Here is a 24,652-nt window from a genome sequence, read left to right as displayed (position 1 = left end):
CCGTACCTGACCTATTTCCCCTTCAAAAAAAGTTTTACACTTGTAACCAGAAACCCCAAGTGTCATATTCTGCTGATGATGAAACATTTGATGGTGACTTTGATCAGTTTCCTTTGGTTTTTCACCACCATTAGTGCTCAAAGATTCGTCAAAACCAGTTCGTTATTAACATGTATGGATAACTCCCAGTTTACGGCTACCCACTTTGACGTCAAGTTCTTCCCAGATAACAATACGGCCGTGGTGGATGTCACTGCTCTTTCCAATATCGATGCTAATGTTACCGCCAACGTGGAGTTTATTGCCTACGGTTTAACTGCCTTCACCAGTAACATCTCGTTTTGTTCCTTGAATTACGAGACCATCTGTCCCTTCACCACCGGGCATTTGGAAGTCAATACTGACTTCAAGGTTCCCAAGGCTGATACCAGTCAGATCCCAGGTATCGCCTATACCATTCCCGACTTGGATGCCAGAGTCAGAGTGGTCTTGCTCGACTCTGATACCGATGAGACCTTGGCTTGTGTTGAAGCCATTTTGACCAACGGTAAGACCGTACAAACCAAGTACGCTTCTTGGCCCATTGCTGCCATCTCTGGGTTAGGGGTTATTACTGCTGGTGTGATTTCAGTCATTGGCCATTCCAATACTGCTGCTCACATCGCTTCCAACTCGATGTCCTTGTTTATCTACTTCCAGAGTTTGGCTATCACCTCGATGATGGCTGTGGCCAAAGTTCCTCCAATTGCTGCTGCATGGGCTCAGAATTTCCAATGGTCTGTGGGTATCATTAAATTAGGCTTCATTCAGGATATTTCCAACTGGTACATCCAGTCAACTGGTGGTACTCCAACCGATATCTTAGACTCCTCTTATTTGTCTATCTCGGTTCAAAAGGCTAAGAGATCAGCGGTTGAGTTCATCAATGATTTGTATCAAAAGGCTCAATACTCTCAACATGTCACTCTTTTCAAGAGACTTACTTTGTCAATTGCAACCGATGACTTTGGTCAAAGTGATACTTTGGATCCTGATTTGTATTCCGTCAACGAAAAGGACAATGATTTGTCGTCCAAAATTTTAGTGTTGAGAGGTATTCAAAGAGTCGCCTACTTGGCCGGAATTGAAATCACCAATGTTTTTATGACCAGTATCATCTTCTTGTTGTTCTTTGCCTTTGTCATGATTGTTTGTTTGATGTTATTCAAAGCTGTTATCGAAATTTTGATCAGATCCAAAATCATGAATGAAGGTAAGTTTAATGAGTACAGACAACAATGGTCAAGTATTATCAAAGGTGCATTGTATAGATTGATGGTTATTTCTTTCCCTCATGTGTGTGTCATGTGTCTTTGGGAATTAACTACTAGAGATTCGACTGGAACTGTCGTGGTTGCTGTGTTTTTGTTTGTCATTTGCTTTGCTTTGCTCTACCAAGCTGCTGTGAGAGTCATTTTGAGAGGCAGAAGATCTGTCCAACAATTCAAGAATCCTGCCTATTTGTTATACGGTGATGGTCCTTTTTTGAACAAATTCGGATTTGTGTATGTCCAGTACAAGGCTGACTCTTATTACTATGTTCTTGCTTCATTGTCATACGTATTCCTTAAGTGTTTGTTTGTGGCAGTATTGCAGACGAGAGGTGAAGTTCAATCTGTCATTATTTTTGCCATCGAATTGATCTATTTTGTTGGCTTGTGTTACTTCAGACCTTTCATGGATAAGAGAACCAACGCTTTCAATATTGTTATTGCTGTGATAAACACAATCAACGCTTTGTTCTTCATGTTCTTCAGTTACATCTTTGGACAACCTCAAATTGTCGCTTCTGTTATGGGAATTGTGTATTTCATTCTTAATGCAGTGTTTGCCTTATTTTTGTTAATCTTCACAATTGTTACTTGTGTGTTGGCTTTGGTCTACCAAAATCCAGACACTAGATACCAACCAATGAAGGATGATAGAGTTTCATTCATTCCAAGATTCGATAACAAGAGTGCTAAACCTGGTCAACCAATCAACCAAGATGATGAAGATTATGAATTAATGGCTTTAGGCGCAAGTGCAATGAAGGGTCATGAGAATAAGGTCCTGCATTTTGAAGACGATGATTCTGTGTATGACGAAGAGACATCATCTGGGTTTGCCAATCAAAGCAGAAACCATCAGAACGCCTATCAGTCTAATTCAACAACATCATTCAAAGCGGATGACCCAAAGAGAAACAGCTACTACATGGAAAATATGGAACCAACGCAACCAACTTCTACCATTGTGGGTAATCCTGGTACTGCTTTCAACAACTACCAAAGAACTGGTCAGGGAAATAGCAATATTGCTTACCAAAACAACAATAATAGTTCGAGTTCGGTAAGTTTCAAAAATCCATACCAACAAAAATCAACCGCGTATGGGGGCTCTTCATCTAACCAAAGGGTGAATTTCAGGTGAAACAACACCGAGATGGGCTATGATGAACGATTCAACTACTAAAAGGTGAACTATATAAAAGTAAGCATTGCAAATATATTCGTGCAAATTCATATTCTCTAATATACCTCTAGTAATTGGATAAACAAAATCTTGGCTTTCCAAAGATGCTATAATGGAAGACTTTGTACCAAGTGATCTTTTCACAATCTTCGTCTGTGCTGAAAATCGTGAACCGCTTCGAAAGAGTATGCTCGTTGTCGTCAGTATCTTCAAATAGAACTTGGCTAAATTTCTTATGCCTTGGGGACGACAATGAATATTCTTCTACCCTCACCAATGACAATGGTAACACTATTCCTTCCTCTTGTTGGTATTCAAAAAGGTTATCCTCCTCTTCTTCGACGGTTCTCTTCCCCATTAAATTGTCTCCATCAACATCGTAATCACTCTCCTTTGTATCATAATCCTCATTGAAGAGCTCTTTGAAATCAAGCAGTCCCTTGATCATTCTCACCTTGTCTGCTACTTGATGAACTAAGGAATCCTTTTTATCTGCAATATTGTCCGTCTTTTCATCAATTTTATCGAAGAATTTATAACTCTTCTGGTCTAATCTTTCATCAACTCTTTCAATTAGCTGCTTGGGTTCCGTTGCAAATTCGTATGAGACATCGTTAAACTTTTCGGCATAGTTGCTTAGTCTATTATGAACCTGTCGGACGACCTGAGCTTCAGCGAGGGGCTCGTCAGCTCGTTTCATAAGTTGAGGTTCTTGTTCCTCAAAATTCAATAGTTGTGATACTTCATAAAAGGCTGGGAAAAGAAGCAACGCATTTTTGTCACGAATTTTCAAACAGTAGCTATCAGTCAAGTTGTTGGAGTTGGTGGTGCAAAAAACAGATGAAATTAAACTGTCATAGTTGATATTGTTGATCCAATTTTCAGCAAATGTATCAAAGAAGTTTGAAATAATATTCTTTTCAGTTCCAAGATAGTTTTTCACAGTCATGATTGGGTTTCTCTGTTCCTCAAACTTATCAATTGTAGAATCAGAAAACATGAAAACCATAAACGGGACATTTTCACTCATAACTGCTCTGAAAATGGGCAAATATGAGCTGGAAGATATTAAAATTCCTCTTGAAAACATTGAAGATAACTTAGCAAGTGTTTCAAAAGCTTCACCACTGGTTTTAAGTTTTTCATTCAAGTATGACCTAGGTAAAACCAAATAGTGGTTGATCAAGTTCATATAAGGTGGCAAGTTGAAAGGCAAGCTCTCATCAATAAATTTGGCTAAGTTGTCGTGTTTTGAAGTGGGAATGGATAAAGGGGTCGAAGTGTTGTATAGAAACAAAGTCTTGAAGTCTTTGGGAATCATCAAGTCTTTGTCAAATAACTTGAATTTGTATCCATCTTCGTTCAAAAATTCCAACCCAAGTTTTTCATAAATATCAGACGATACTAGATCGGGAGGAAGAATAATAAAGTCTTCACTGTTCTTGGATACTTCCACTGTTGTATTGGAGAATGAAAACCGCATGGGTGATGTCAACGACTTCAACTCGTTTTCCAAATTCACTTTTATATCTTTCAATCCCTTGAGGCTAATCTTGCCAGCAAACTCGCTGATCACGCTACGGTCAATGACCAATCCTTTGCAGACTCCCATAATCAACGAGATACTCAACAAGGCTGAAAATCTCATAAACAGATTGAAATGCATTTGTGGTAGTAGTTCTTTTGTTACAAAAGCAAAACTTTTTTCGCAACCAACATGGTTTCGTTTTTTGCAGCATTATTCGTAAGTACTCTATATAGTATACACTATTATTTTGGTTTTGCCTCTAACATCAAAGTCGTTAGTCATTTCAAACATTTCCCCCATTTCATTCAAGTAATATTCTCTTAGAGGTTGTCCGCTAGTGGGATCTATCAAATCATTGTCCTTCTCATTATACCCACTTGATACAGAAGCATTATATTCAGCCTGTAAACCCTTGTCAGCAAAGTCAAAGTTCAAATCAGTCAAGAGATTCATTCTTGAGATGTATAAGATAGTCAAGAACAGAACCAAGTCACATAACCATAGAAACATCGATATGATTATAAATGCACTATTAGCTTTCCTCACGCTACAAATTGAAGATGTAGCACAGCTATCACTGGGAAGGATGGTGCTGATAGTGATGACAAATGATACAAAGGACAAGATTAACGACACCGTGACATAGAAGCTTCCGTTTCTCTTCTCGAAGTTAATTAATGTGGAGATGAAAAGAAGTGACACAATCAAAGCTATGGATGAATCAGCAATAAAGAACCTGTAGATTCCAACCGATATATTATCATCAGTATTGAGGAGAACTGAAGATAGAGTGACGATAATTATGGAAACAATCATTTCAAAGAAGTATAAGACAAAATTAAGGGTTATGGTGATATCCTTTTCTTCGTAAAAGTCATCATTTTTCAATAATTTACGGGCTGGGATCTTGAACAATGGCCTGTGCATTACCAGCTTGACTAAATGATCCTCCATCAACTTTTGTTTGGATGTCATACTGTTTGCATCGATAGATTTGATAAGGGAACTTCCATTATGATTGTGCTGGTAGTACTGAGTTGGGTCCATGATGGGAGGGAGGTCCTTGTCTTTATAGTTATGAGCATTAGAGAAGCCATTATTTGTGAATTGGGGTGTGGCAGCCGAAGGCATTGATGTTTGGTTGGTGAAGGGAGTCTTCAGATTATTGTATTCATTGGAGGCAGTGGGAATTGTCAACGGGGGAGCGTTTCCCAGATGGCCTCCTTTGATAGAACTGGGATAAGGAGCAAAGTCAGGATTTCGGGAAGGTTCAGCAGCAAACGAAGCATTTGATTCTTTCTCATAATACTGGTAAATGTCTGAATAGTCGATATTATTGTCTCTTACCTTAGGCAAGGCATTGTTTGCTTCAGCAATTTCGAGTAACGTTCTTCGACTTCGAGGTCCTGGATCGGGAGGAGCAATATCACTGTCAAAAAATGAAGATGGGAGATCGGTGGTGTTCTTGGGCTTAAACTCATGATCCAAATCTATAACCGAAGGTTTTTCGTCTAGTGAAGTGGGTGTAGTATTTCTAGATCGGTTTCTAGGAGTGGGACTTTCGAACTCGAACCTTGAAAGATCACTCACAATCCGTACATCTTTTTTCCCATGCAGCTGAAAAGACATTCTGTGGTTGGAGCTAGATGTCTGAACAATTTTGAAGATGGTTGTGATTGCGGCTGGTAGCCTTCTGCAGAATTAGTTCTTGCAATGTCCCGATTTGGGTAAACATAAACATGAGTATTACTGCGAAAAGCGGTGGTAGCGATTAACACGTTTCAGTGCCATAAGAAGCCCTCAACGGTGCTGCTAGGTGCAAGGATAGGTAGAAGACTACCCCCAGCAAACCTTGTACATTTATATATTCTCCAACACAAAGATATAGTCTGTAACGCCAATTACAACTTCCATACTCTACCCTACAGGCACATGAGCCAAAACTTGTTAAAGAACGCCTGGCTAGCTCAATCGGCTAGAGCGTGTGACTTTTAATCACAAGGTTGCGGGTTCGAGTCCCGCGTCGGGCTTATTTTTTAGTTTTCCAGTCAACAGAAACGGACCCGAACCCGTCTACCCCAACATTTTATATACTTTAAACCTTCACCAGAGTGCCCTTTACGCATAGGATATGTCCACCAGTGCTCACCCAAAAAGAGGTGGGCAACGGCCATAAAAACCGAATCTCCCCGGGACTATGACCACCGGTAATATATCAGATCCTGGAAGCATCGGAGTTGAGAAGGCTATATGACTTTCAAATCAAATAACCCGGTGTTATTAGGAATCGGCAGGGGCCAGCCAATGGCAGTGCGCACATTGACAGACTTCCAGAGACAATGTCGCAGAAATTAAAAATCTCCGAGACTTGAATGGATAAACTTCCATCATCCGGGAGACATTCTCAGCAATGGAGTTTTAATTTTAAAGTCAAGTTTTTTCCCATTGATTCTTCAACTGAATCTTTATCAACATGTTATCAAGAAACTTAAAGTGTCAAGCCCGTCGTTTACCCTTGATCGGTAGATCCGTCATAAAGTCGGAAGTTGCCCTCGTCAGATCCTTCCACGTTCTCAACGTGAAACCCGTGGCTTCTTCCGCTGGTTTCAAACACCAACCAATTAACACCATAACCAATTTCAAGAGATTGGCCTCCACCTCCATCAAGGTTCCTGAAATGGCCGAGTCTATCACCGAAGGTACCTTATCATCATTCAACAAGCAGGTTGGTGATTATGTCAACCAAGATGAATTGGTGGCTACTATCGAAACCGATAAAATCGATGTCGAAGTCAATGCACCTGTCAGCGGTACCATCACCGAATTGTTGGTTTCCGAAGAGGACACTGTTGAAGTTGGTCAGGTGATTGTGACGATTGAAGAAGGTGCTGCTCCAGAAGGTGCTGCTCCATCTGCTCCTAAAGAAGACGCTCCTAAAGACGAAGCCCCAAAGGAAGCTGCTCCAAAGGAAGATGCTCCAAAGAAGGCTGAACCAGCCAAGTCTGCCCCTCCTCCACAGCCTAAAAAGGAAGCTCCAAAGAAGACGGAAACCAAAGAATCATCATCTGCCACCTTTACCAACTTCTCCAGAGATGAAGAAAGAGTGAAGATGAACAGAATGAGATTGAGAATCGCCGAAAGATTGAAGGAATCCCAAAACACCGCTGCTTCTTTGACCACGTTTAACGAAGTCGACATGTCTGCTTTGATGGAAATGAGAAAATTATACAAGGACGAATTCTTGGACAAGACTGGTATCAAGTTTGGTTTCATGGGTGCTTTCGCTAAGGCTTCCACCTTGGCCATGAAGGACATTCCAACCGTCAATGCTGCCATTGAAAACAATGACACTTTGGTTTTCAGAGACTACACTGATATTTCCATTGCCGTGGCTACTCCAAAGGGTTTAGTTACTCCAGTTCTTAGAAACGCCGAATCTCTTTCTATCTTGGGAATCGAACAAGAGATTTCCAGCTTGGGTAAGAAGGCTAGAGATGGAAAGTTGACCATTGAAGACATGACCGGTGGTACCTTCACTATCTCCAACGGAGGTGTCTTTGGTTCCTTATATGGTACTCCAATCATTAACATGCCTCAAACCGCTGTTTTGGGGTTGCATGGTGTCAAGGAAAGACCAGTTACTGTGAAGGGTCAAGTTGTCTCTAGACCAATGATGTACTTGGCTTTGACCTATGACCATAGAGTGTTAGACGGGCGTGAAGCTGTCACCTTCTTGAAAACCGTTAAGGAATTGATCGAGGACCCAAGAAAGATGTTGTTGATGCAATAGGTCCCATAGTTGATGTTTTTGCGTTTATATTTATTAATTAAATAGTTTGGCTATCCTTACCTTTTGCATTATAAATAAGATATTTATTAGTGTCGTTTAACACACTTGCAGAAACGCCACAAAATTTGTACAATACACGCATGAACCCTCCCACAATAGCAGTCATAGCAACATCAATTGAAATTTCTTCAACTACATGCATTGGCTCCTATCATGTCATTGACCTAGACATTGCATTTTCACCAATATTATCTGAACAATTGACCAAAATCAGTACTAATGCGAAAGAGTTGCAAATATTTATATATTGCCAAATGTAGTAATTGCACCTCTTAAATTCAAAAATTGTCGCATCTACTATAAACTATGGATTGATCCAGGTGATCAGAAAAAAACGTACAAAGCTTACTCCTAGGAACCCATTCATTTCTTCCTTTGCTAACAGCTTCCCTATCCCGTTCCAGCTAAGTTTTTGTTTCCCCTTGCGAGTGCTTCTTTAGTATCTTTACCCCATCTGAATCCATTTCGTATAGCTGCAAATATTTAAAAAAAAGTTTCAACTTCAAGGTTCAATTCTTCTCCATTTCCCAACAACCACAACCTGTTTAACCTCGTTATAATGGAACAATTTTCCAATTGGGTGGATATTCCTAACTCACTGGAATTGATCAAGAATCAAGATTTAGACCAATATTTGGAGGGAATCAACCCTGATATCGACGACTTACTCAACCAAACCTTATTGGGTATACAAGATTTGGACGTCCCAACTGGGTTTCCAAACGACTTACCACAACACTCATCTCCTAAACGTATCGAAAGCAACCACCATCATTCGGCTGGGAACTCTTTCCACTTTCATCAAGCTAGACATAGTAGGAAAATTAGTGGGACTGCAATTTTCGGATTTGAGAATCATACTCGGGAATTGTCTATTGAGCTCAAGAATGACGACAAGTCCATTTCACCTGTGCAGTTGGTGAGGATGGCTTCAACCTCGGCCATGTCCCTGCCTTTGAGAAAATCTATCTCCGCTAAACCTGTTAACGTTTTAATCGAGGAAGAAGATCCCAAGCCATCGTCCAAGAAGAGCAGCGATGATTACTTGGTGCCCAACAATAATCCCAATTCTTATAAGTTTCCTCCGTCTCCTGATACGTCTGATAATGATAGAAGATCCATGAATCCTGGTAATATGTACTCTGCAAAGTACTTACAGGAGTTGAGTAGATTGAACCATAGCCAACCAGAACAAGTATATGTTGATGATATCGAACCGCTTTTGGAAGAAGATGATAAAGCCCACATGAAATACGTTCCTATTCCAGTCCAAGATCCTTCTCCACGCAAAAAACAAGCATTCAATGCCAACGCCAACACTTACTTACCTCCACCATCTCCACCAAGGTTAACCAATGACTCCCCCGATCAGTCATCTCCTTCACCACGTCCTTTCACTAGAGAATCCTCACCAGTGAATTTGAACGGGAACTTGAACTCGTCTCCGGCTGTGAGCTATTTCTATAATCCCCAGTTCTTTTCGGATGACAATTATTTCAATGATGGGTATTCTTCTCCAATAAACCTGCAATCCCTTAGTTCTTCACCGTTGAAAGCCGACTATTATTCAAGCCCTTTGAGGAATGTTCCTGTGAACACCAGCGAGAACATTGATGTTAATGAAACAATCACTCAGTTGACTCCATTGAAACCAAGTCAAACACCAATGACTCCATCAAGAAACAAAATCATGTTGGAATGGAGCCCAATAGTATCACCAAGTGTGAAAAATAACCGGGATGTCAGGAATGCAATCAAACAGAGTTCTCCAAAGAGGAGAATCAAGAAAACCTCCTTATTACCTCCTGGTGAGCTTGATAGGTACTTTGATGGACCTGATTCAAATAAGACATTCACTTGTACTTATAAAAATTGCGGCAAAAGATTTACGAGGAGGTATAACGTGAGGTCTCACATTCAAACACATTTGAGTGACAGACCATTTCCATGTATGTATTGTCCAAAGAAGTTTGTTAGACAGCACGATTTGAATCGTCATGTTAAAGGTCATTTGGAGGCAAGGCATTGTAGATGTCCTTGTGGGAAAGAATTCACTCGAATTGATGCCATGAAGAAACACAGATTGAGAAACATATGCAGTGGGAGAATTCCTCCCGACCAAGCGGATTCATTAAGGTCACCTGAAAGACAAGATGACTCTCCATTGGATGATTACAGTTCTCCTGCAAGGATCGTCGAATCTAATGAAAACGAAATAACGAACAACTTATTACAAAATCTTAATGATATCCCAGCCCTTTAGCATCTAGCCAGCTAATTTTCTGCATTACCCACTGCCTTTTAATTCTTATGGAGCTTGTGCATTACTCTGAATATTATAATAGTTGCAATTTAAATAAAGGTTCAAAAGTCTCGCTTGCATGGTTGCAAATTTTGTTGATTTATAAATTCCGTATTTTCATATTTAAAAAATGTAAGATTTCCAAGCAGTTGAAAATAATGGGTTCAAATACCCAAAGAAGTAAAGATTTATATAATGCAAATCAGGTTTCGTACATGATACCTTATGTAGCTTCACCTAAAGTGGCAGCAGCAGCCGCTGCTGCAGCGGCGGCTTCGGCTGCTGCTTCCTCTTCCTTGTGTGTCTTCAAATGTTGGTTCAAGTTGTCAGTTCTACTGAACTTCTTGTTACAAATATCACAAGAATATGGCTTCTCAAATGTGTGTAAGGATCTGAAGTGCCGCTTCAAGTGCTCTTGTCTTTTGAATCGTCTAGAACAATAGGTACACAAGTAAATCTTGGTCAGATCACTCAAATCTGCCTCCTTATTCTCCTTACGACCTCTTGTTCTAGTTTTGGAATTCACCACACTAATAGGGAAAGCCTGGGCATCTTGAGGTAAGTTAAGTGTTTTCATATCCACCTCAACTTCAACCCCATCAGCCATGACCTTAGTTTTGATGTTTTTTAGCTCCGACTCTTTTTTGGATGGTTTACGCTTCATTAACTTAGAACCCAAGATTCGCTTAGAGGCATTCGACAACACGTTTGTGCTGTTCCCACCATTTTCATTACGATCATAATCATCGTCGTCGTGCATCAGGTCCTCGTACTGGCTAGGATGACGAGAATGGGCAGTGGTCGATGAAGAGACAGTGGATGATGCTTCAAACAGAACCTTGCTATTTGGAAAGGAATCAACGTCGTTATCAAAAGTATCAAATTCTTGTTTCTCATGCTTGACCTTGGTGTTCATAAAAGAAGTATCGTTATCCTCATCAAAAGTATCCGTTCCCAGCTTTTCTGTTTTCACTCTAGTTTTATTTTTAAAGGTAGAATTCTTACCAATCATTTTACGTTTACCGACGTTCTCAAACAATGCTGCATAATCAGGAAAGTGAGATGAGCCGTTTGAGTTTGTGATTTCCAAGTTTGGCTGAAGATTATTTCCAGTTCTAACAGTATTAGCAGATGAAGGAGTTCTTGACATATTACCATGAAAATCAAAGCTTTGCGGATCATCGAGCTCTTGATTAGACGAGTTGTTTCCGCTATGCTTACTTGAATCATCGTTGTTGAAATCCAACTCATCAGTTGATTCTTGCTTAACAGGACCTTTGAATCTTGTGAAAATGCTTCTCTTGGGTTTTTTCACTTTTTTGGAGCTGATGTTATTTGGTAATGGGTTTAAGCCGTACAATTCCAGCTCCTCTCCCGTAGGGCTCAAGACCAAGAATTCAGCGTTAAGATCACGATCAAATTCGGAAGCGGTAATCTCTTCAGTAATCCCCTCAATATCTGGAGACTCATTGTCGTTCACTTCAGGATTTTCCATGGACTCTTGAGCGTTCTGAGGATTTAATTTGAAGATGCTTCTAATTAGATGCTTGGATTGTTGGCGTTGGGCTGCGGGCTGGTTCATGAAAGGGGTTGAGCCTGATCCATTGGAAATTGGTGATGGGGGGCCAGAAATGGGTGAAGTTCTTTGATTATTGTTGTTATTATTACTGTTATTCTTATCACCCATGAACGGAATGTAGTTGGAGATGGAATTAGTAAAACTCAAGTACCTGTTGTTATTTGCTCTTGGTTGTCGTTGTACAGAGGTTGAAGGCTCAATCGAATTGCGATTTTTGGAAATATAATCCACCGAATTTCTATGGGATAACGGTACTTCAAGAGAGTGTCTCGGTAAGTACTGATGAGCAGAGAAAAATGATGGCTGGGTCGAATGAAGTGAATTCACTGAATGTGTTAATGAGGTGGTTGTGGTCAAAGGTGAAAGGTCGTTGGCATAAGGATTCACCGGTGGATACGGTCCCACACTAAGGTTGGTTTGAGTCATGCTTATAGAACGGCGATTAAATTGGCTGTGGTTATCGACTGATTCGTTATCATTGACAATGGATGAGTAAACAGAAGCGTCATCATAGTATTGGTTTTCGGAGGGGAGGTAGTTTGGATTTATGACGGAATTTGGAGTATCGAAATGGGGGTTCTGAGTGGGTACAGGGGTATTGACATTTGAACCCACCACATTAGAGTTGGGGGACACATTGTTGTTGGGCAGATGTCCTTGATTCAGCAGCAGAAGCAGATTCTTGTATTGGCGGATAAAGAATTGGTTATGAGGAAATAATGTTTCTCTGGTAGAAGCTTCCTTACCGCCCGACTGATTATTAGTAGTATTGTGATTGCTGTTATTATTGTTATTGCTGGCCGAGTCGAAGAATAGATCCAGGTCAATGGTGAAAGGTGGCGAGTTATCGATTTCCATATAGTTGTTCTCTTTGAAAGCTCCCGGAATGGAAAACGAAATATTACTATGGTCACCCGATGTTTGGCTGAGGTCGCCAGCTTTATCATGAGTGTTTGTATGATCACTTTCTGAGGCAGCCTGGATCAACGATTCGGCGTGTAAGTTGTCGAATCCATTGTCCAGCATGGGTTCTGATGGATCCGGGTCACCCATGAAGTATTGTTCAGTGGTCTTATTATCCATGATAAACCCATTGGAACCCCCATCACGTTCTAGCAGATCATTGACAAAAATGGGCGATTCAGGATCGAAATCCTGACTCATATAGACGTCCTCTTCATAAGTCTCATCGATGTTCATTATGAATGGTTATCCCAATTGTGGTTTATGTTTCCATTAATTTATCAAATCCGAATATTTTTTCCTTGAGGTTTGTGAGGAAAAACATTATCAGTGAGCGATTGAGGCTGAATGCAAAATTACAGAATATCTCGTAGTGTACGATATACATATTTTTAAAAATACTTATTGATACATGCTTACAATCACAAGTCTTCATTAATAGAGTCATTAGAGGGGGTCCGGTACCGGATACTATCCAGACGTGACGAAGAGACGTCAGGGTTGACCACTTTTAACGTGGATCTTCTTTTGGAGCTCACGAGAACCTGCACATCAACATCGAAATCATCGATTGACTTCTCTTCAGAAGCAAACTCGTAGTCGTCGAACACATTAGGTTCTTCAACAGGTTTCACTTTGGCGCTGTCGATACTAGAGCGGGTTTTTATGGGACTTCTTACCGGACTTAAGTTTCTGGTCCTCGTTTTAGTTGGAGTGATGATGTCGATTCGGGCTTCATCATCATTGAGAAGATTCGCTCTTCTTTCTGGAGAAGGAAGGCTGTTGAAACTGATGGACTTCTTGAGCCGAACAACTCGTTTGTTAAGTTTGCTGAGGGTCTTAAGTGGTTGTGGCGTCAGCACAAATGAGTTTTCATCTTCATCTTCGTCGTCTCTTTCCTTAATATTGAAATAGTCCACTATACTGTTTTCTCTAGTAAGGGTTTCTTGGCTCTGCATATGTTGGTTTCTGTCGAACTCCTGTCTCTTTCTGACCCATGAGTCTATTGAATCTACATCCAATGTGGAATGAGAATCATTGAATAAGGCATTGTGTGTTCCTTCAACCTTGTAGTTATTCTCGAAATGGTAGTTTAAGTCCTTTAATTCTCGTTCAAGTTTTTGGGCCTTCCGCTTCTTCATGAAAAAGTAGCCACCGGCCACAATGCATATCAATGCCCCAATTGGAATGACGGTTCCAAGAATGGCTTTTTGTTGTATTGAAGCACTTTCCTCTTTGCTCGACTTAGCCGGATCACTTGGAACATTGATTTTCAGGGCTTTTTCAAAATTCAAGTCGAAGTAGTTAACTTCATATTGGCCGTCTCTTTTGGAGCTACTTTTGGAAATGGTGATGATGTTCTCAAACACAGTGACTATACCTATATAGTCATCAGCATTGAAAACAGAATTGTCTATGGTGGGTACACTGTAAGTCCAATCGTTCTCACTCACGTCCAAATAGGCGATTTCGGGACTACTGGACTTACCATTTTGTTCACCTCCAATCACCAACACTTTGCTGACATGGTAGTAATTTACCACAGTACTTAGCGAGTTGTTGTCTAGTTTATTGAAAATGGGTAAAACAAGAGGTTGTTGTCTGGAGTTGATACTGTTCCCACCTTTTGCAACCGTTTTGAAGGACCACCCACTTTCGAAATTCCAGGTGGCCAACTGGAACATGTTTAGCCAGCCTTGGCTGCTTTTGCCTGCTATCAACAACTGAGTGGATGAGTCTGGTGCTATCAAGTTGGAAGCTCCGTAAAAAGATTCTGGTTTGGTGGTGGTTGAAATGTTGGATAATACAAACGTATTGAAGTCCAAAGAGAGTAGTCTATCAGAAACTTCATCGTCAGCATTAATTCCACCGTAGATATATATCTGGTCTGAATCAAAGGATGTTAGATAGCTGGAGGAGTTGTAGAACTGATTATCGGTGATTTGGGTAGAATTGAGCTTGATTGTGTCCCACTCGTCCTCATCTCCATTATACTTTGAGAGACTCAAATCACCTTCGTTGTCTCCTGTCATTCCAAACAACTCATCTTTCACAAGAAACAACGATGAACCGGAGGGAGGACTCGCTAATAACCTAAGCGATTGAGAAGTATCAGTATCCGAATCACCTGAAATCGAGAAGTTGATTGCAACCAAATCCTCATTGTCCAAACTCAAATAGATTAGGTTCTTGGTGATGGCATATAATGCTTGAGAGTTTATTGCTAGGGTTGCTTGTACCACTAGCAACACCGTCAAGACCTGTGCTAACATTTTGTATTGGAAGTACAAAATTTTGGTCTTCCATAAATCAATATATGGGGACATGATGTTTATTTGTGTTCCCAATGGGGAAATTATTTGGGTCGCTTTAGAATTTGCAACTTTCACAAATCTGAGACTCGAAAGCTTCAATTGAAAAGAGACTGAGAGGGATGAAAAATAGGTCTCTATGCGGTTTGATATTAAATTATACAAGAATTATTTACTTCTTTCTGAATGAACATCCTTCAGTTAATTTAGCCTTACCACCGGTTGGGGTACACAAAACAGTGGCACATCCGTCACAAGTGACAGCGGTTTGAGCATGGGAGAACACAGTGGTGATGTTGATACATCCGTGACACTTGACGTCCATGAAATAAGATCTTGGAGCTTGCACCAAGGCCTTCTTCTTGTGCTTTTGAGCTTCGGAAGCTGGAGAAGGGTTTAACAAATCTTGAACTAAAACCTAAAAAATCAGTTAGTAACATGTACGGATAAAAAACTCTGGCAGTGTTAGTTCCCTGAAGGTAAGGGATGCGTTGTGATTCTTAAAATGGATTTCTGGTGAGTGAAGGATCTTCAGTAAAGGATACGAATTCTAAATATCATCAAATATGATTTTCGGCAGACTCCTCTTATAATAGTCATCGGGGCTATTCTCTATTTGTATTTGGAACGGCAATGAATAAATGTATGAAATAGTAAATCGAATTGGTCTTATTAAAGGGTCACTAGACTTTAGGGATGGACATGGGGTGAACTTAGGCTTGAGGTTAGGAATGGGAGGCCCGGAAGAACATAATACACAAATCATGGGATACAGGTCATATAGACCAACACAGCTGGTTCCAGTATGGGGTTTTGATCAAACATACCATCTTGAATTACTTTAGTATGTGGAAAATGTTTCTGAAAACTAAAATTCTTCTGAGACTGTAGATGCTCGCTAGAAAAGTTTTTGTGCGAGTGCGAGAACAGTAGGATTGGGATCACGTGCACTTTGTGACTGCTTTTTTTGCATTCTACGCGTCTCCTGATTCAGAGTATGTTGGGGTCTACTGAAGGGATAACATCAAGACTTATAATAATATATAAAGCATAAAACTAGACATGCTATTGCAGTAATTCGCTTACTACATTCGTTAGATAATCTCAAATCAACAAATATTCATTATTAATTGTTACAGAAATTGAACTGAAGATAAAGGTAGGCCACAAAGAGTGAGTTTCGTAATAAAGAAAACCTAGCCAAAAACAAAACTCAAGTACACTAAAAAAGAAAATTGGGGCTAACTTGTTGAGGTACTTTGCTGGGAGTTCTTTAGTGGGATTTGAATATCAAGGTTCATTTCTGTTAAGATTGGATCAGCTTTCTTAGTTTAACTCTTTCACTTTGAACCTCTTTTTTGCTTTCTTTGAGGATTGTTACCCATCAATGGATGTGGAGGGTACTTGGATTGCTTATCAGCAGGCTTCAATATCTGGAAAGAACATAATAAACTTTCATCCACACTCATCATTGCACCGGCATTATCAAATTCTCCACAATAATTAGGAGCTGAGAATAATGTAACCAATTGGCGTTTGGAGAAAAATTCATACCCATCTTCAACGACTTGATGAGCTCTACAAATCAAGTCCATATCATGCTTCTGCAAAAATCTTGATACAACATCAGGACCAAAAGTAAAGGAAACCCCTCTATCATTTTCGGACCATCCAGTGATATCTTTATCAGGATCCGACCATAATAAATCACATAATAATCCAACATCAGGAATATCAGTTGGTCTCATCACTCTTCTGATTTGTTCCATGGTGTTTAAGTCTGGACTTAAACCTCCATGCATGGTAAAAATCTTCTCATCAATTATAGCGGCAATTGGTAAACAATTGAAACAATCGGTAAAGGTCTTCCATAATTTGATATTATAACGTCTCTTACACTCATCATAGAAACCATAGATTCTGTTAATGGAAGCACACTCATGATTACCTCTTAATATGAAGAAATTCTCTGGGTATTTGATCTTATAGGCCAACAAAAGACAGATGGTTTCCAAACTTTGTTTACCTCTGTCAACATAATCACCCAAAAACAAGTAGTTAGCTTCAGGAGGGAAACCACCGTATTCGAATAATCTTAACAAGTCATAGTATTGACCATGGATATCACCACAAATTTTAATGGGAGCTTCCAACTCTAACAATATAGGTTGCTGGATGAATATTTCTCTTGCTTTGGTACACAAGTATCTGATTTCATGCTCCAACAAAGTCACTTGCTTACCGGGTCTGGAGCCTCTGACCTCCAATAATCTATCAACAATGGAGTCGATATCTGCTTCTTGGTGATCGGCCATGTTTAAGTCGTCAGAATAGTTTTTAAAATTGACTAAACGACGTGTTTATAGGAAGGGGTGTCGGGGTTACGGGTACGGGGTTAAAAAGCGGATCTTCTAAACGGCTACCTTGGGATATTAAATCAATGAGTTTTGTTTTGATTGACAGGAAATATCACTACTATTAAAACAAAAGGATCCACCTTGAACTTATAAGTTAGATGTTTGTAATCGAAGGGGCTAAAAAAATGACACTTTTTTTCTCCCTGAAAAATTTCTCACTCACTGTTTTTTTTCTGGCCAAACGATTTCAGATAATCGGCACCTCGCTTCCAAGTTTGGTTGGTGACTGGATGTTTTTCGTGTCTCCTATTTTGGGTGCGAATTCTAGGCGAGGAGTCCCACACTTGATTGATTTAAACGCGTTGGAAGGATATGGAGGAGGCCTATAGTGTACAACGACCCTTGATGGCTACCCGGTGGCATACATTCAAAACTGAACTACCCGGGGTCTTACGGAGGCCTCTTCGTCACAAGGCAGCAGTCGACCAAGTCATCTGAATTTACACTTCCCTCTTCTGACAAATCTCGGGTCTTCGGTGTCCTGATTTTTTGCGCACCTTGTTCTTAACTTCGTCTCCACAAAATGTCGGTGCCGTTCACAAATGAGTACAAGTTAAGGCAAGTGGCTGATTCTCAGCTGAAGTCTTGTGTGATCTGCTACAAGTCCTCGTCGAGCGTGCTCGTAACTACCAACTCGGTGGATTTTTTCTATGTGTGCCCACTGCACTTGGCTGATGAGCATTTTGCTGTGCACAGTGTTAATGATGCCTACAATGCCCTAGTCAAGGAGAAAGATGAGTTGGTGGAGCTCGTCACCCAATTGAAAGTCAAGATTGAAAAGAACAAGCCGTCGGTATTCGCTAAACTTCCTGGTTTCTCCAGTTCCAATGAGGGAGATAAGGATAAAGATAAGGATAAGACCAACACCTACGAAACTCTAACCAAGGAAAAGGAGATTCATGAGAAAAAGTTACAACAGCTTGACACGGATATCGCCAACTTCAAGTTCAAGGATTATGTCTTGAACAACGACATTTTCAGAATGAGATTGAAGAATTATATTAACAAGAAGATAAACGAGAAGAGATTGAAGGATATGCACAACCCCGGATTTTTCCCAGCAGCCCCCACCTCCAAACTAGGAGATGACGTATAGAAAGGCTTGTAGAGCCACCAGCTGTATCTAGATGTGTATAAATGAATAACGAACCTTTTATGGGTTGACCACTCTCTCATCCAACCAATTTGTCCAGTCGGAATATTTGTCTTTTAACACACTGCCAGTCTTGAACTCGATGTTACCATTGGTTCTTTCGAAAGAAAACGGCATGTAGTCGAGCCAGAAAGTCAAGTCGTCTTCGTTGTTTTTCAATTCGCTCTCTATGACTTTGTTCATCTCGGCCTCCAACGAGCTTTTGATTTTGGAGATGGGCAACGAGTTGAACAAGTCAGTTTTGTTCACGGCCATCAAATAATCAACTCCATTGGGGACACTTTCGGTGATGGTCAACATCCTGAACAACTTCACACATATAAGGTTGATTTGCTTGTTAAAACTGGAAATTTCTGAATCAACCACGAATATTACACCTTTCAAGTTGATCTCTGACACCAACGATCTGAACACATTTTCATATTTCAAGTATCCAGGATAATCGATGAGCTGGAAAGGCTTACCAATAGACGCTTGGCTCAACGGGAGATGAATAGTTCCATAGTTTGCTTCTAGTGAAGATACTGTGCTGGTTATTGGTTTTTGGGTCAATTTATTGAACAATAAAGTCTTCCCACTGTTGTTGCATCCGATGATCAAGAAGGTATTTTTTTTGGTGCTTTTGAGTTCAAAGTTCTGTATGTAGTAGACCACTATGATCAGGAATAACCCTAGGATTATACTGAGAAGGGTGATCTGTATTTTATCCATGGCCGGTGTATTCAAAGGAACAAAAAATCAGCTTTTCGTTGCGAAAAAAAATCGAGTAGGATAAATCAACTATACAAGGTTAACTAAATGTATACTGATTAATGTTTCTTGAGCATATCTATGGTGCTGGTTCTACTATTTTGAATCAACACCTGATCCATTATCACCAAAGCAGCCATGGCTTCCACAATTGGAACGGCTCTTGGGGTCACACTTGGATCATGTCTTCCCTTTGCAGCTAAGACTCCGTCTTTACCATCATAAGTAGAAGTGGGTTGTTCTTGACTGATGGTGGCAGCTGACTTGAAAGCAACAGAGAAGTAGATATTTTCTCCATTGGAGATCCCCCCTTGGATACCTCCACTGTTATTAGTCGTAGTTCTTAATCTCTTGAGATTCTCATCGTAGGTAAATGGATCATTGTGCTTGGAACCTGGAACCTTAACACCTTCGAAACCACTACCGATTTCAAACCCCTTTGTAGCTGGCACAGACAACATGGCATGTGCTAACAAGGCTTCCAACTTATCGAAACATGGTTCTCCCAATCCGATAGGACAATTTCTAATCACACAGGTGACAACTCCTCCAATGGAGTCGTTGGAATCTCTATGCTTTTCAATGACCTTGACCATTTCGTCCTTTACGTTTTCATCAGGACATCTGATAGGACCAGTGGCATCGATGCTATCCTTAGTAGCGGTATTCAATATTTTCAAGAAGGTAGGATCATTACAGTCTCTGTTCATTGCTACATTACCAATTTGAGACACAAATGCAACGATTTCAACGTTGTTAATTTTCTTCAAGATATGCTCAGCAATGGCACCGGCCGCAACACGGCCAATAGTTTCCCTAGCAGATGCCCGTCCTCCACCACTCGAACTTTTCAATCCGTATTTTTGAATGTAAGTCAAATCGGCGTGAGAGGGTCTTGGGAAGACATCCATCTCACCGTAGTCATGAGGTCTTTGGTCCTGGTTAAGAACCAACATACCAATAGGAGAACCCAAGGTCTTGCCGAACTCTGTTCCACTTTGGATCATCACTCTGTCCTTTTCATTTCTCGGAGTACTTAACTTACTTTGGCCAGGTCTTCTTCTGGTTAATTGAGGTTGGATGTCTTCTTCAGTCAAGGCCAACCCGGGAGGAACCCCTTCGACTATACATCCGACAGACTTACAGTGGGACTCACCGTAAGTAGTGACTTTGAATAACGTTCCGAAACTGGACATGACTAGTTATGTGACTGATGATGAGAACTAGAAACTTTTCGTATGCTCGATTTTTCAGTCAAGTACTGGTGTGAATTGAGTCACCGGCGAAAAAGTCTACGTGCGTAAAACCAGGCCATTTTCAATACTCATCGAATTGCATATATAGATTAGAGCTTACTCTTTGTATAAAATCTAACAACCTCATCAAAAGATTTGGCCACCTTGTTGATGTTGTGCTCATTTAATCCGGCCACAGAAGCTCTGCCACTGCTTACCAAATATACCGCGTGCTTCTCTTCCAATCTCTTGACCATATCGGATGACAATCCTGTAAACGAAAACATACCGGTTTGGTTTACAATATGGTCCCAGGTGCCTGGAGTTTGTAACTCAACAAGACTATCTCTCAACTTGATTCTCATCTGGTTGATCCTCGAACTCATGGTAATTAAATCATCTTTCCATTGCTTGAACAACTCTGGATCGTTCAAAATAGTTGCAACCACCTTGGATCCATACGCTGGAGGGTTGGAGATTTCGGATCTGATGATCTTCTTCAACTGCGAAACAATGGCCTTGTTCAAAGCTTCGTTAGTTTCGCTCGGAATCACGTGAACAGCACCTACTCTCTCCCCGTACATTCCACAGTTCTTAGCAAACGACTGGCAAATGACAATGGGAGCAGAGAATTTCTTCGAGTTCACGGCAGTTCTGATGGAGTAACTATCCAACTCCAAGTCTCCACTAGCAAACCCTTGGTAGGCGCTATCAAATAAAGGTAAATGGTCATTTGCAACCAATTTATCCAAAATCTCGAGCCACTGAGTTTTAGAGGGGTCCAACCCAGTGGGGTTGTGTGCACAAGCATGTAACAAGAAAATAGATCCTTTGGGGGCATCGTCAATGGCCTTCAAGAAGCCGGTCAAATCCAATGACTTGGTGTCGTTATCCCAGTACGGGTAAGTAGCAGTTTCAAACCCCAAGGTTTGAAAAATCTGATTGTGGTTGGCCCATGTTGGCTTGGACAAATAGATCTTTGCATCGGATTTGTGGTAGAACTCTTTCAAGAACTTACCGGCCACATGTAAAGCACCAGTACCACTTAAACTCTGTTGACTGAGGAGTCTGTTCTCTTTGATAGCCACCGAGTCATCTCCCAATATGATTCTGGCAGCACTGTTGACAAACCCAGCAAACCCTTCAATGGATAAATATTCATGATTGTAGTTGGCGCCACTGACCAACTGGGCTTCAGCTTTCTTCACAGCAGGTAATATCCATGGTTTACCATTGTTATCTCTGTAAGCACCAATACCTAAATCCACTTTATCCGAACGAGAGTCGGAGGTGAATCTGGCCTTTAACCCAAACAAGGGGTCTGGAGGTAACTCTTTGACACTGGGGAAGTACTTGGACATTATGTAAATAAGGAAACCAAAAAAATAGATATATTTTCCTGACTTTATAGTTCCTGCGAAAATGCCTGTGTGACTTTTAGGAGTTTTGAGGGGAACCGTTTTCCACAATATGGTAATTGCAAAATATCCCGTAAAGACCCGCAGATTGGCAGGCACCAACTTACCGGCTTAAACTCCGGTATATTCGGTTTCTTTATCTGGGGGTATTGACAAAACCCCGAAATACCCCAAGTTCTTCCAACCCCATCTACTATCATATGAAGTCAGACGCACCGTAAATCCGAGCGTACAAATAAATCAACGGTTTAATCCTTTCTGCCGAGCTCATCCTCTTGGGAATGAAAGGCATTCGTCTTCAACTGAATTATTTGCCCGAGTGACACGACCAGCTCTACCCAGATGTTTTTGAAAAATACATTTTTATTAACCTTATAGAGCTACCCCTAAACTACCAGTTTCACCTCGAAGAACCGTCTCAAATAGTAGATCTGGAACAACGAGTTGGTGGCCACCATGAGGATTTGAAACACCGACCACCACTTGACTCTGGAGTTGGTGGATTCGGCGGTGTTTCTGTGAGTTCTTTCTCTGATCACCAAGTATCCCTGTTCAGCCTTCACGTCACTGGTCAACTGACTCAATCTTTGGATGGCGTAGTCCAAGGTGTTAGAGTCGGGGTTTTCAAAATCAATATAGATCACCCCGTGCACATTGAAAGAAACATCCATATCCACTCTACTGGATCTTTCGTTAGAAAAACAGTAGGTGTATTTGCCATCACTAGTGGCTCTGACCACCTCGTCACCGTGGTCGATATCATTTTTCTTGACCAAGACCTGGCCACTGGGAGAGCCAATATAAAAGGAAGCCTTCAACTGTTCACCATTTTGAGGGTCTCTTGATCCCACCTGGAAAGAGATGGCCAATTCATCATTCTTCTTCAAGGTTTCAAAGAAACATTGCTTACCGTATGGAGGCAACAAGACGTTGTGGCAAAGTGCCAATCCAATCAACCACAAAAATGCAAATAACTTCATTGGTGGTGAGACGTAGAGTTCCAGGGTGTTTTTAAATTTTTCTTTGCTGAACAACGCGCTCTGAAAATTCGCAACGGGGTTTTGTGGTAGGGTATATTACAGTATATAAGAATTATAATGGCTTCATTATCTCGTCGTATAAGAGTTTTTTAATATCATCAATGGTCAATTCGTCTTTCTTGCGATCAAAGTCGAAGAAGTCTTCGGGGATTTTCTCGGCAATTGGCTCGTCGTTGGGGTCATGGTACAACTTTAAATACGGATGCTTTAATGCGTCATCCACCGTAATTCTTTTGTTTGGGTTAAAGATTAACAACTTCTCTAACAAGTCAAACGCCAACGGATTGCAGTTTGTGACGGCTCCTGCGAACAAGCTTTGGAATGGAACTTTTTTGCAGAAGGGGAGTGATCTAATGTACTCTCTGGCTCTCTTCAGCTTAATATTATAATAATCTTCCATATTAGGAGTTCCCAACACTTCCATAATGAGCCATAATTGGTTGTGGTAGTCTCGGCCAGGGAACAACGGTCTACCGGTCAACATCTCCGCCAAAATACATCCAACAGACCACACGTCAATGGCAGTGGTGTACTCTTGAAACGTCAACATGATTTCAGGGGCTCTATACCACCGAGTAGCCACATACTCGGTCATAAAACCAAAGTTATCTTCGCTCGAGGCAATGCTTCGGGCTAGCCCGAAGTCACAGATCTTCAAGTCGCAGTTGGAATTGAGCAATAAATTCAGTGGTTTTAAGTCCCGATGTAACACGTTGGCAGAGTGTAAACATTTTAAGGCCCTTAAGGTCTGATAAATAAAGTATTGGATGTGGTCATCCGTCAACGTCTGCGTGCGGATCACCCGGTGGAGATCGGTTTCCATGAGTTCTTGAATCAAATAGATCTCGTTAAAGAGATCATAACTAATGGGTCTCTGGATAGCCAAAATGCTGATGATGTTTTCGTGGTTAAAATGCTTTAAAAGTTTGAATTCTCTGAGGGTTCGGAGACACAACATCGACCGCTCGAACGGTTCGATCTTTTTGATTGCTACCTTTTGGTTGGTGGGTTTGTGGATGGCTGAACACACAATCCCATACGCACCTTCTCCCACCACTTCCAAGATCTGATAATGATCACTGACGTTGAAGCTGATTTGACGTGGCGGTTGCTGCAGTCCTTGTCCCGGGCCCGGCGCTGGCACTGGCGGCTGCTGGGGCAGGGGCTGGGCTTGGGCTTGCATGGTTTTTAAGATAAAACAAGGATCACGAACAATTTAGGTTAGTTTTTCTTTGCGACTACTTGGTTAGTGCAATGTTGGCGAACAGGATGAGGGTAATGTTTGAAAGGTGCAAATGTAAAATTTATCCAAGCTTAAAATGTCTGCCAACTCTAAGTAGCAAGAAAAAAACACCTGGTAGAAAAAAAACAACTTGAGTGATGCAAGTTGTTATTAAATCTCCATTGTCGTCGTTGAATTAAAATGGAAAATCCCATCTGGAAATAGTACCTTAATCCTGTATAGTGGCAGCAGAATTTTTAGACGAAACAATTTGTTCAGGAACATGTTCCATATAAATGGATTATAGCCCCGATTGGATGCCTTGTTCGTGGCATCAATACTTAAGGAGTATGCAGTGATGTCATGAATCACGGTGGTTTTTCTTTTATT

General features: G+C 40.8%; 14 protein-coding genes and 1 non-coding gene across 15 annotated transcripts; 5 read left to right on the top strand and 10 right to left on the bottom strand. All coding sequences in view use genetic code 12, as the record gives it.

Moving 5' to 3' along the window:
• Positions 1–78: 78 nt before the first annotated feature.
• On the top strand, positions 79–2,451 carry FLC2 (Flavin carrier protein 2; the record flags this gene model as incomplete). The annotated part of the gene is made up of 1 exon (XM_006686038.2): positions 79–2,451. One exon carries the CDS (start codon positions 79–81, stop codon positions 2,449–2,451), a length of 2,373 nt encoding a protein of 790 aa, XP_006686101.2.
• A 109-nt stretch (positions 2,452–2,560) lies between these two features.
• PSN45_004141 (uncharacterized protein) lies at positions 2,561–4,159 on the bottom strand (the record flags this gene model as incomplete). The annotated part of the gene is made up of 1 exon (XM_006686040.2): positions 2,561–4,159. The coding sequence occupies one exon, from the start codon at positions 4,157–4,159 to the stop codon at positions 2,561–2,563; it is 1,599 nt and encodes a 532-aa protein (XP_006686103.2).
• Positions 4,160–4,246: 87 nt separating this feature from the next.
• On the bottom strand, positions 4,247–5,650 carry PSN45_004140 (uncharacterized protein; the record flags this gene model as incomplete). The annotated part of the gene is made up of 1 exon (XM_006686042.1): positions 4,247–5,650. One exon carries the CDS (start codon positions 5,648–5,650, stop codon positions 4,247–4,249), a length of 1,404 nt encoding a protein of 467 aa, XP_006686105.1.
• A 327-nt stretch (positions 5,651–5,977) lies between these two features.
• PSN45_004139 lies at positions 5,978–6,051 on the top strand. Its single transcript has one exon. It is a non-coding gene; the product is annotated as a tRNA-Lys (tRNA).
• A 443-nt stretch (positions 6,052–6,494) lies between these two features.
• On the top strand, positions 6,495–7,811 carry KGD2 (2-oxoglutarate dehydrogenase complex E2 component; the record flags this gene model as incomplete). The annotated part of the gene is made up of 1 exon (XM_006686499.1): positions 6,495–7,811. The coding sequence occupies one exon, from the start codon at positions 6,495–6,497 to the stop codon at positions 7,809–7,811; it is 1,317 nt and encodes a 438-aa protein (XP_006686562.1).
• A 619-nt stretch (positions 7,812–8,430) lies between these two features.
• ACE2 (Metallothionein expression activator) lies at positions 8,431–10,134 on the top strand (the record flags this gene model as incomplete). Its single annotated transcript, XM_006686043.2, has 1 exon — positions 8,431–10,134. One exon carries the CDS (start codon positions 8,431–8,433, stop codon positions 10,132–10,134), a length of 1,704 nt encoding a protein of 567 aa, XP_006686106.1.
• Positions 10,135–10,396: 262 nt separating this feature from the next.
• Positions 10,397–12,952, bottom strand: PSN45_004136 (uncharacterized protein; the record flags this gene model as incomplete). Its single annotated transcript, XM_006686044.1, has 1 exon — positions 10,397–12,952. The coding sequence occupies one exon, from the start codon at positions 12,950–12,952 to the stop codon at positions 10,397–10,399; it is 2,556 nt and encodes an 851-aa protein (XP_006686107.1).
• A 185-nt stretch (positions 12,953–13,137) lies between these two features.
• PSN45_004135 (uncharacterized protein) lies at positions 13,138–15,042 on the bottom strand (the record flags this gene model as incomplete). The annotated part of the gene is made up of 1 exon (XM_006686045.2): positions 13,138–15,042. The coding sequence occupies one exon, from the start codon at positions 15,040–15,042 to the stop codon at positions 13,138–13,140; it is 1,905 nt and encodes a 634-aa protein (XP_006686108.2).
• Positions 15,043–15,199: 157 nt separating this feature from the next.
• Positions 15,200–15,857, bottom strand: rps27_2 (40S ribosomal protein eS27; the record flags this gene model as incomplete). The annotated part of the gene is made up of 2 exons (XM_006686048.2): positions 15,200–15,445; positions 15,855–15,857. The coding sequence occupies 2 exons, from the start codon at positions 15,855–15,857 to the stop codon at positions 15,200–15,202; spliced, it is 249 nt and encodes an 82-aa protein (XP_006686111.1).
• A 510-nt stretch (positions 15,858–16,367) lies between these two features.
• Positions 16,368–17,342, bottom strand: GLC7 (type 1 serine/threonine-protein phosphatase catalytic subunit glc7; the record flags this gene model as incomplete). Its single annotated transcript, XM_006686049.2, has 1 exon — positions 16,368–17,342. One exon carries the CDS (start codon positions 17,340–17,342, stop codon positions 16,368–16,370), a length of 975 nt encoding a protein of 324 aa, XP_006686112.1.
• Positions 17,343–17,967: 625 nt separating this feature from the next.
• On the top strand, positions 17,968–18,540 carry PSN45_004132 (uncharacterized protein; the record flags this gene model as incomplete). Its single annotated transcript, XM_006686050.1, has 1 exon — positions 17,968–18,540. The coding sequence occupies one exon, from the start codon at positions 17,968–17,970 to the stop codon at positions 18,538–18,540; it is 573 nt and encodes a 190-aa protein (XP_006686113.1).
• Positions 18,541–18,597: 57 nt separating this feature from the next.
• Positions 18,598–20,543, bottom strand: ARO2 (bifunctional chorismate synthase/riboflavin reductase [NAD(P)H] aro2; the record flags this gene model as incomplete). The annotated part of the gene is made up of 2 exons (XM_006686051.2): positions 18,598–19,109; positions 19,445–20,543. 2 exons carry the CDS (start codon positions 20,541–20,543, stop codon positions 18,598–18,600), a joined length of 1,611 nt encoding a protein of 536 aa, XP_006686114.2.
• Positions 20,544–20,692: 149 nt separating this feature from the next.
• On the bottom strand, positions 20,693–21,943 carry AAT2 (Aspartate aminotransferase, cytoplasmic; the record flags this gene model as incomplete). Its single annotated transcript, XM_006686052.2, has 1 exon — positions 20,693–21,943. One exon carries the CDS (start codon positions 21,941–21,943, stop codon positions 20,693–20,695), a length of 1,251 nt encoding a protein of 416 aa, XP_006686115.1.
• Positions 21,944–22,386: 443 nt separating this feature from the next.
• Positions 22,387–22,980, bottom strand: EMP24 (p24 complex component; the record flags this gene model as incomplete). Its single annotated transcript, XM_006686053.1, has 1 exon — positions 22,387–22,980. The coding sequence occupies one exon, from the start codon at positions 22,978–22,980 to the stop codon at positions 22,387–22,389; it is 594 nt and encodes a 197-aa protein (XP_006686116.1).
• A 112-nt stretch (positions 22,981–23,092) lies between these two features.
• Positions 23,093–24,223, bottom strand: tmk1_2 (mitogen activated protein kinase; the record flags this gene model as incomplete). Its single annotated transcript, XM_006686503.1, has 1 exon — positions 23,093–24,223. The coding sequence occupies one exon, from the start codon at positions 24,221–24,223 to the stop codon at positions 23,093–23,095; it is 1,131 nt and encodes a 376-aa protein (XP_006686566.1).
• Between the last annotated feature and the right edge of the window lie 429 nt (positions 24,224–24,652).

This window comes from Yamadazyma tenuis, chromosome 5 (assembly GCF_029203305.1).
Source record: "Yamadazyma tenuis chromosome 5, complete sequence".
Lineage (NCBI taxonomy): Eukaryota > Fungi > Ascomycota > Pichiomycetes > Serinales > Debaryomycetaceae > Yamadazyma > Yamadazyma tenuis.
This window is presented reverse-complemented; position numbering and strand designations above follow the sequence as displayed.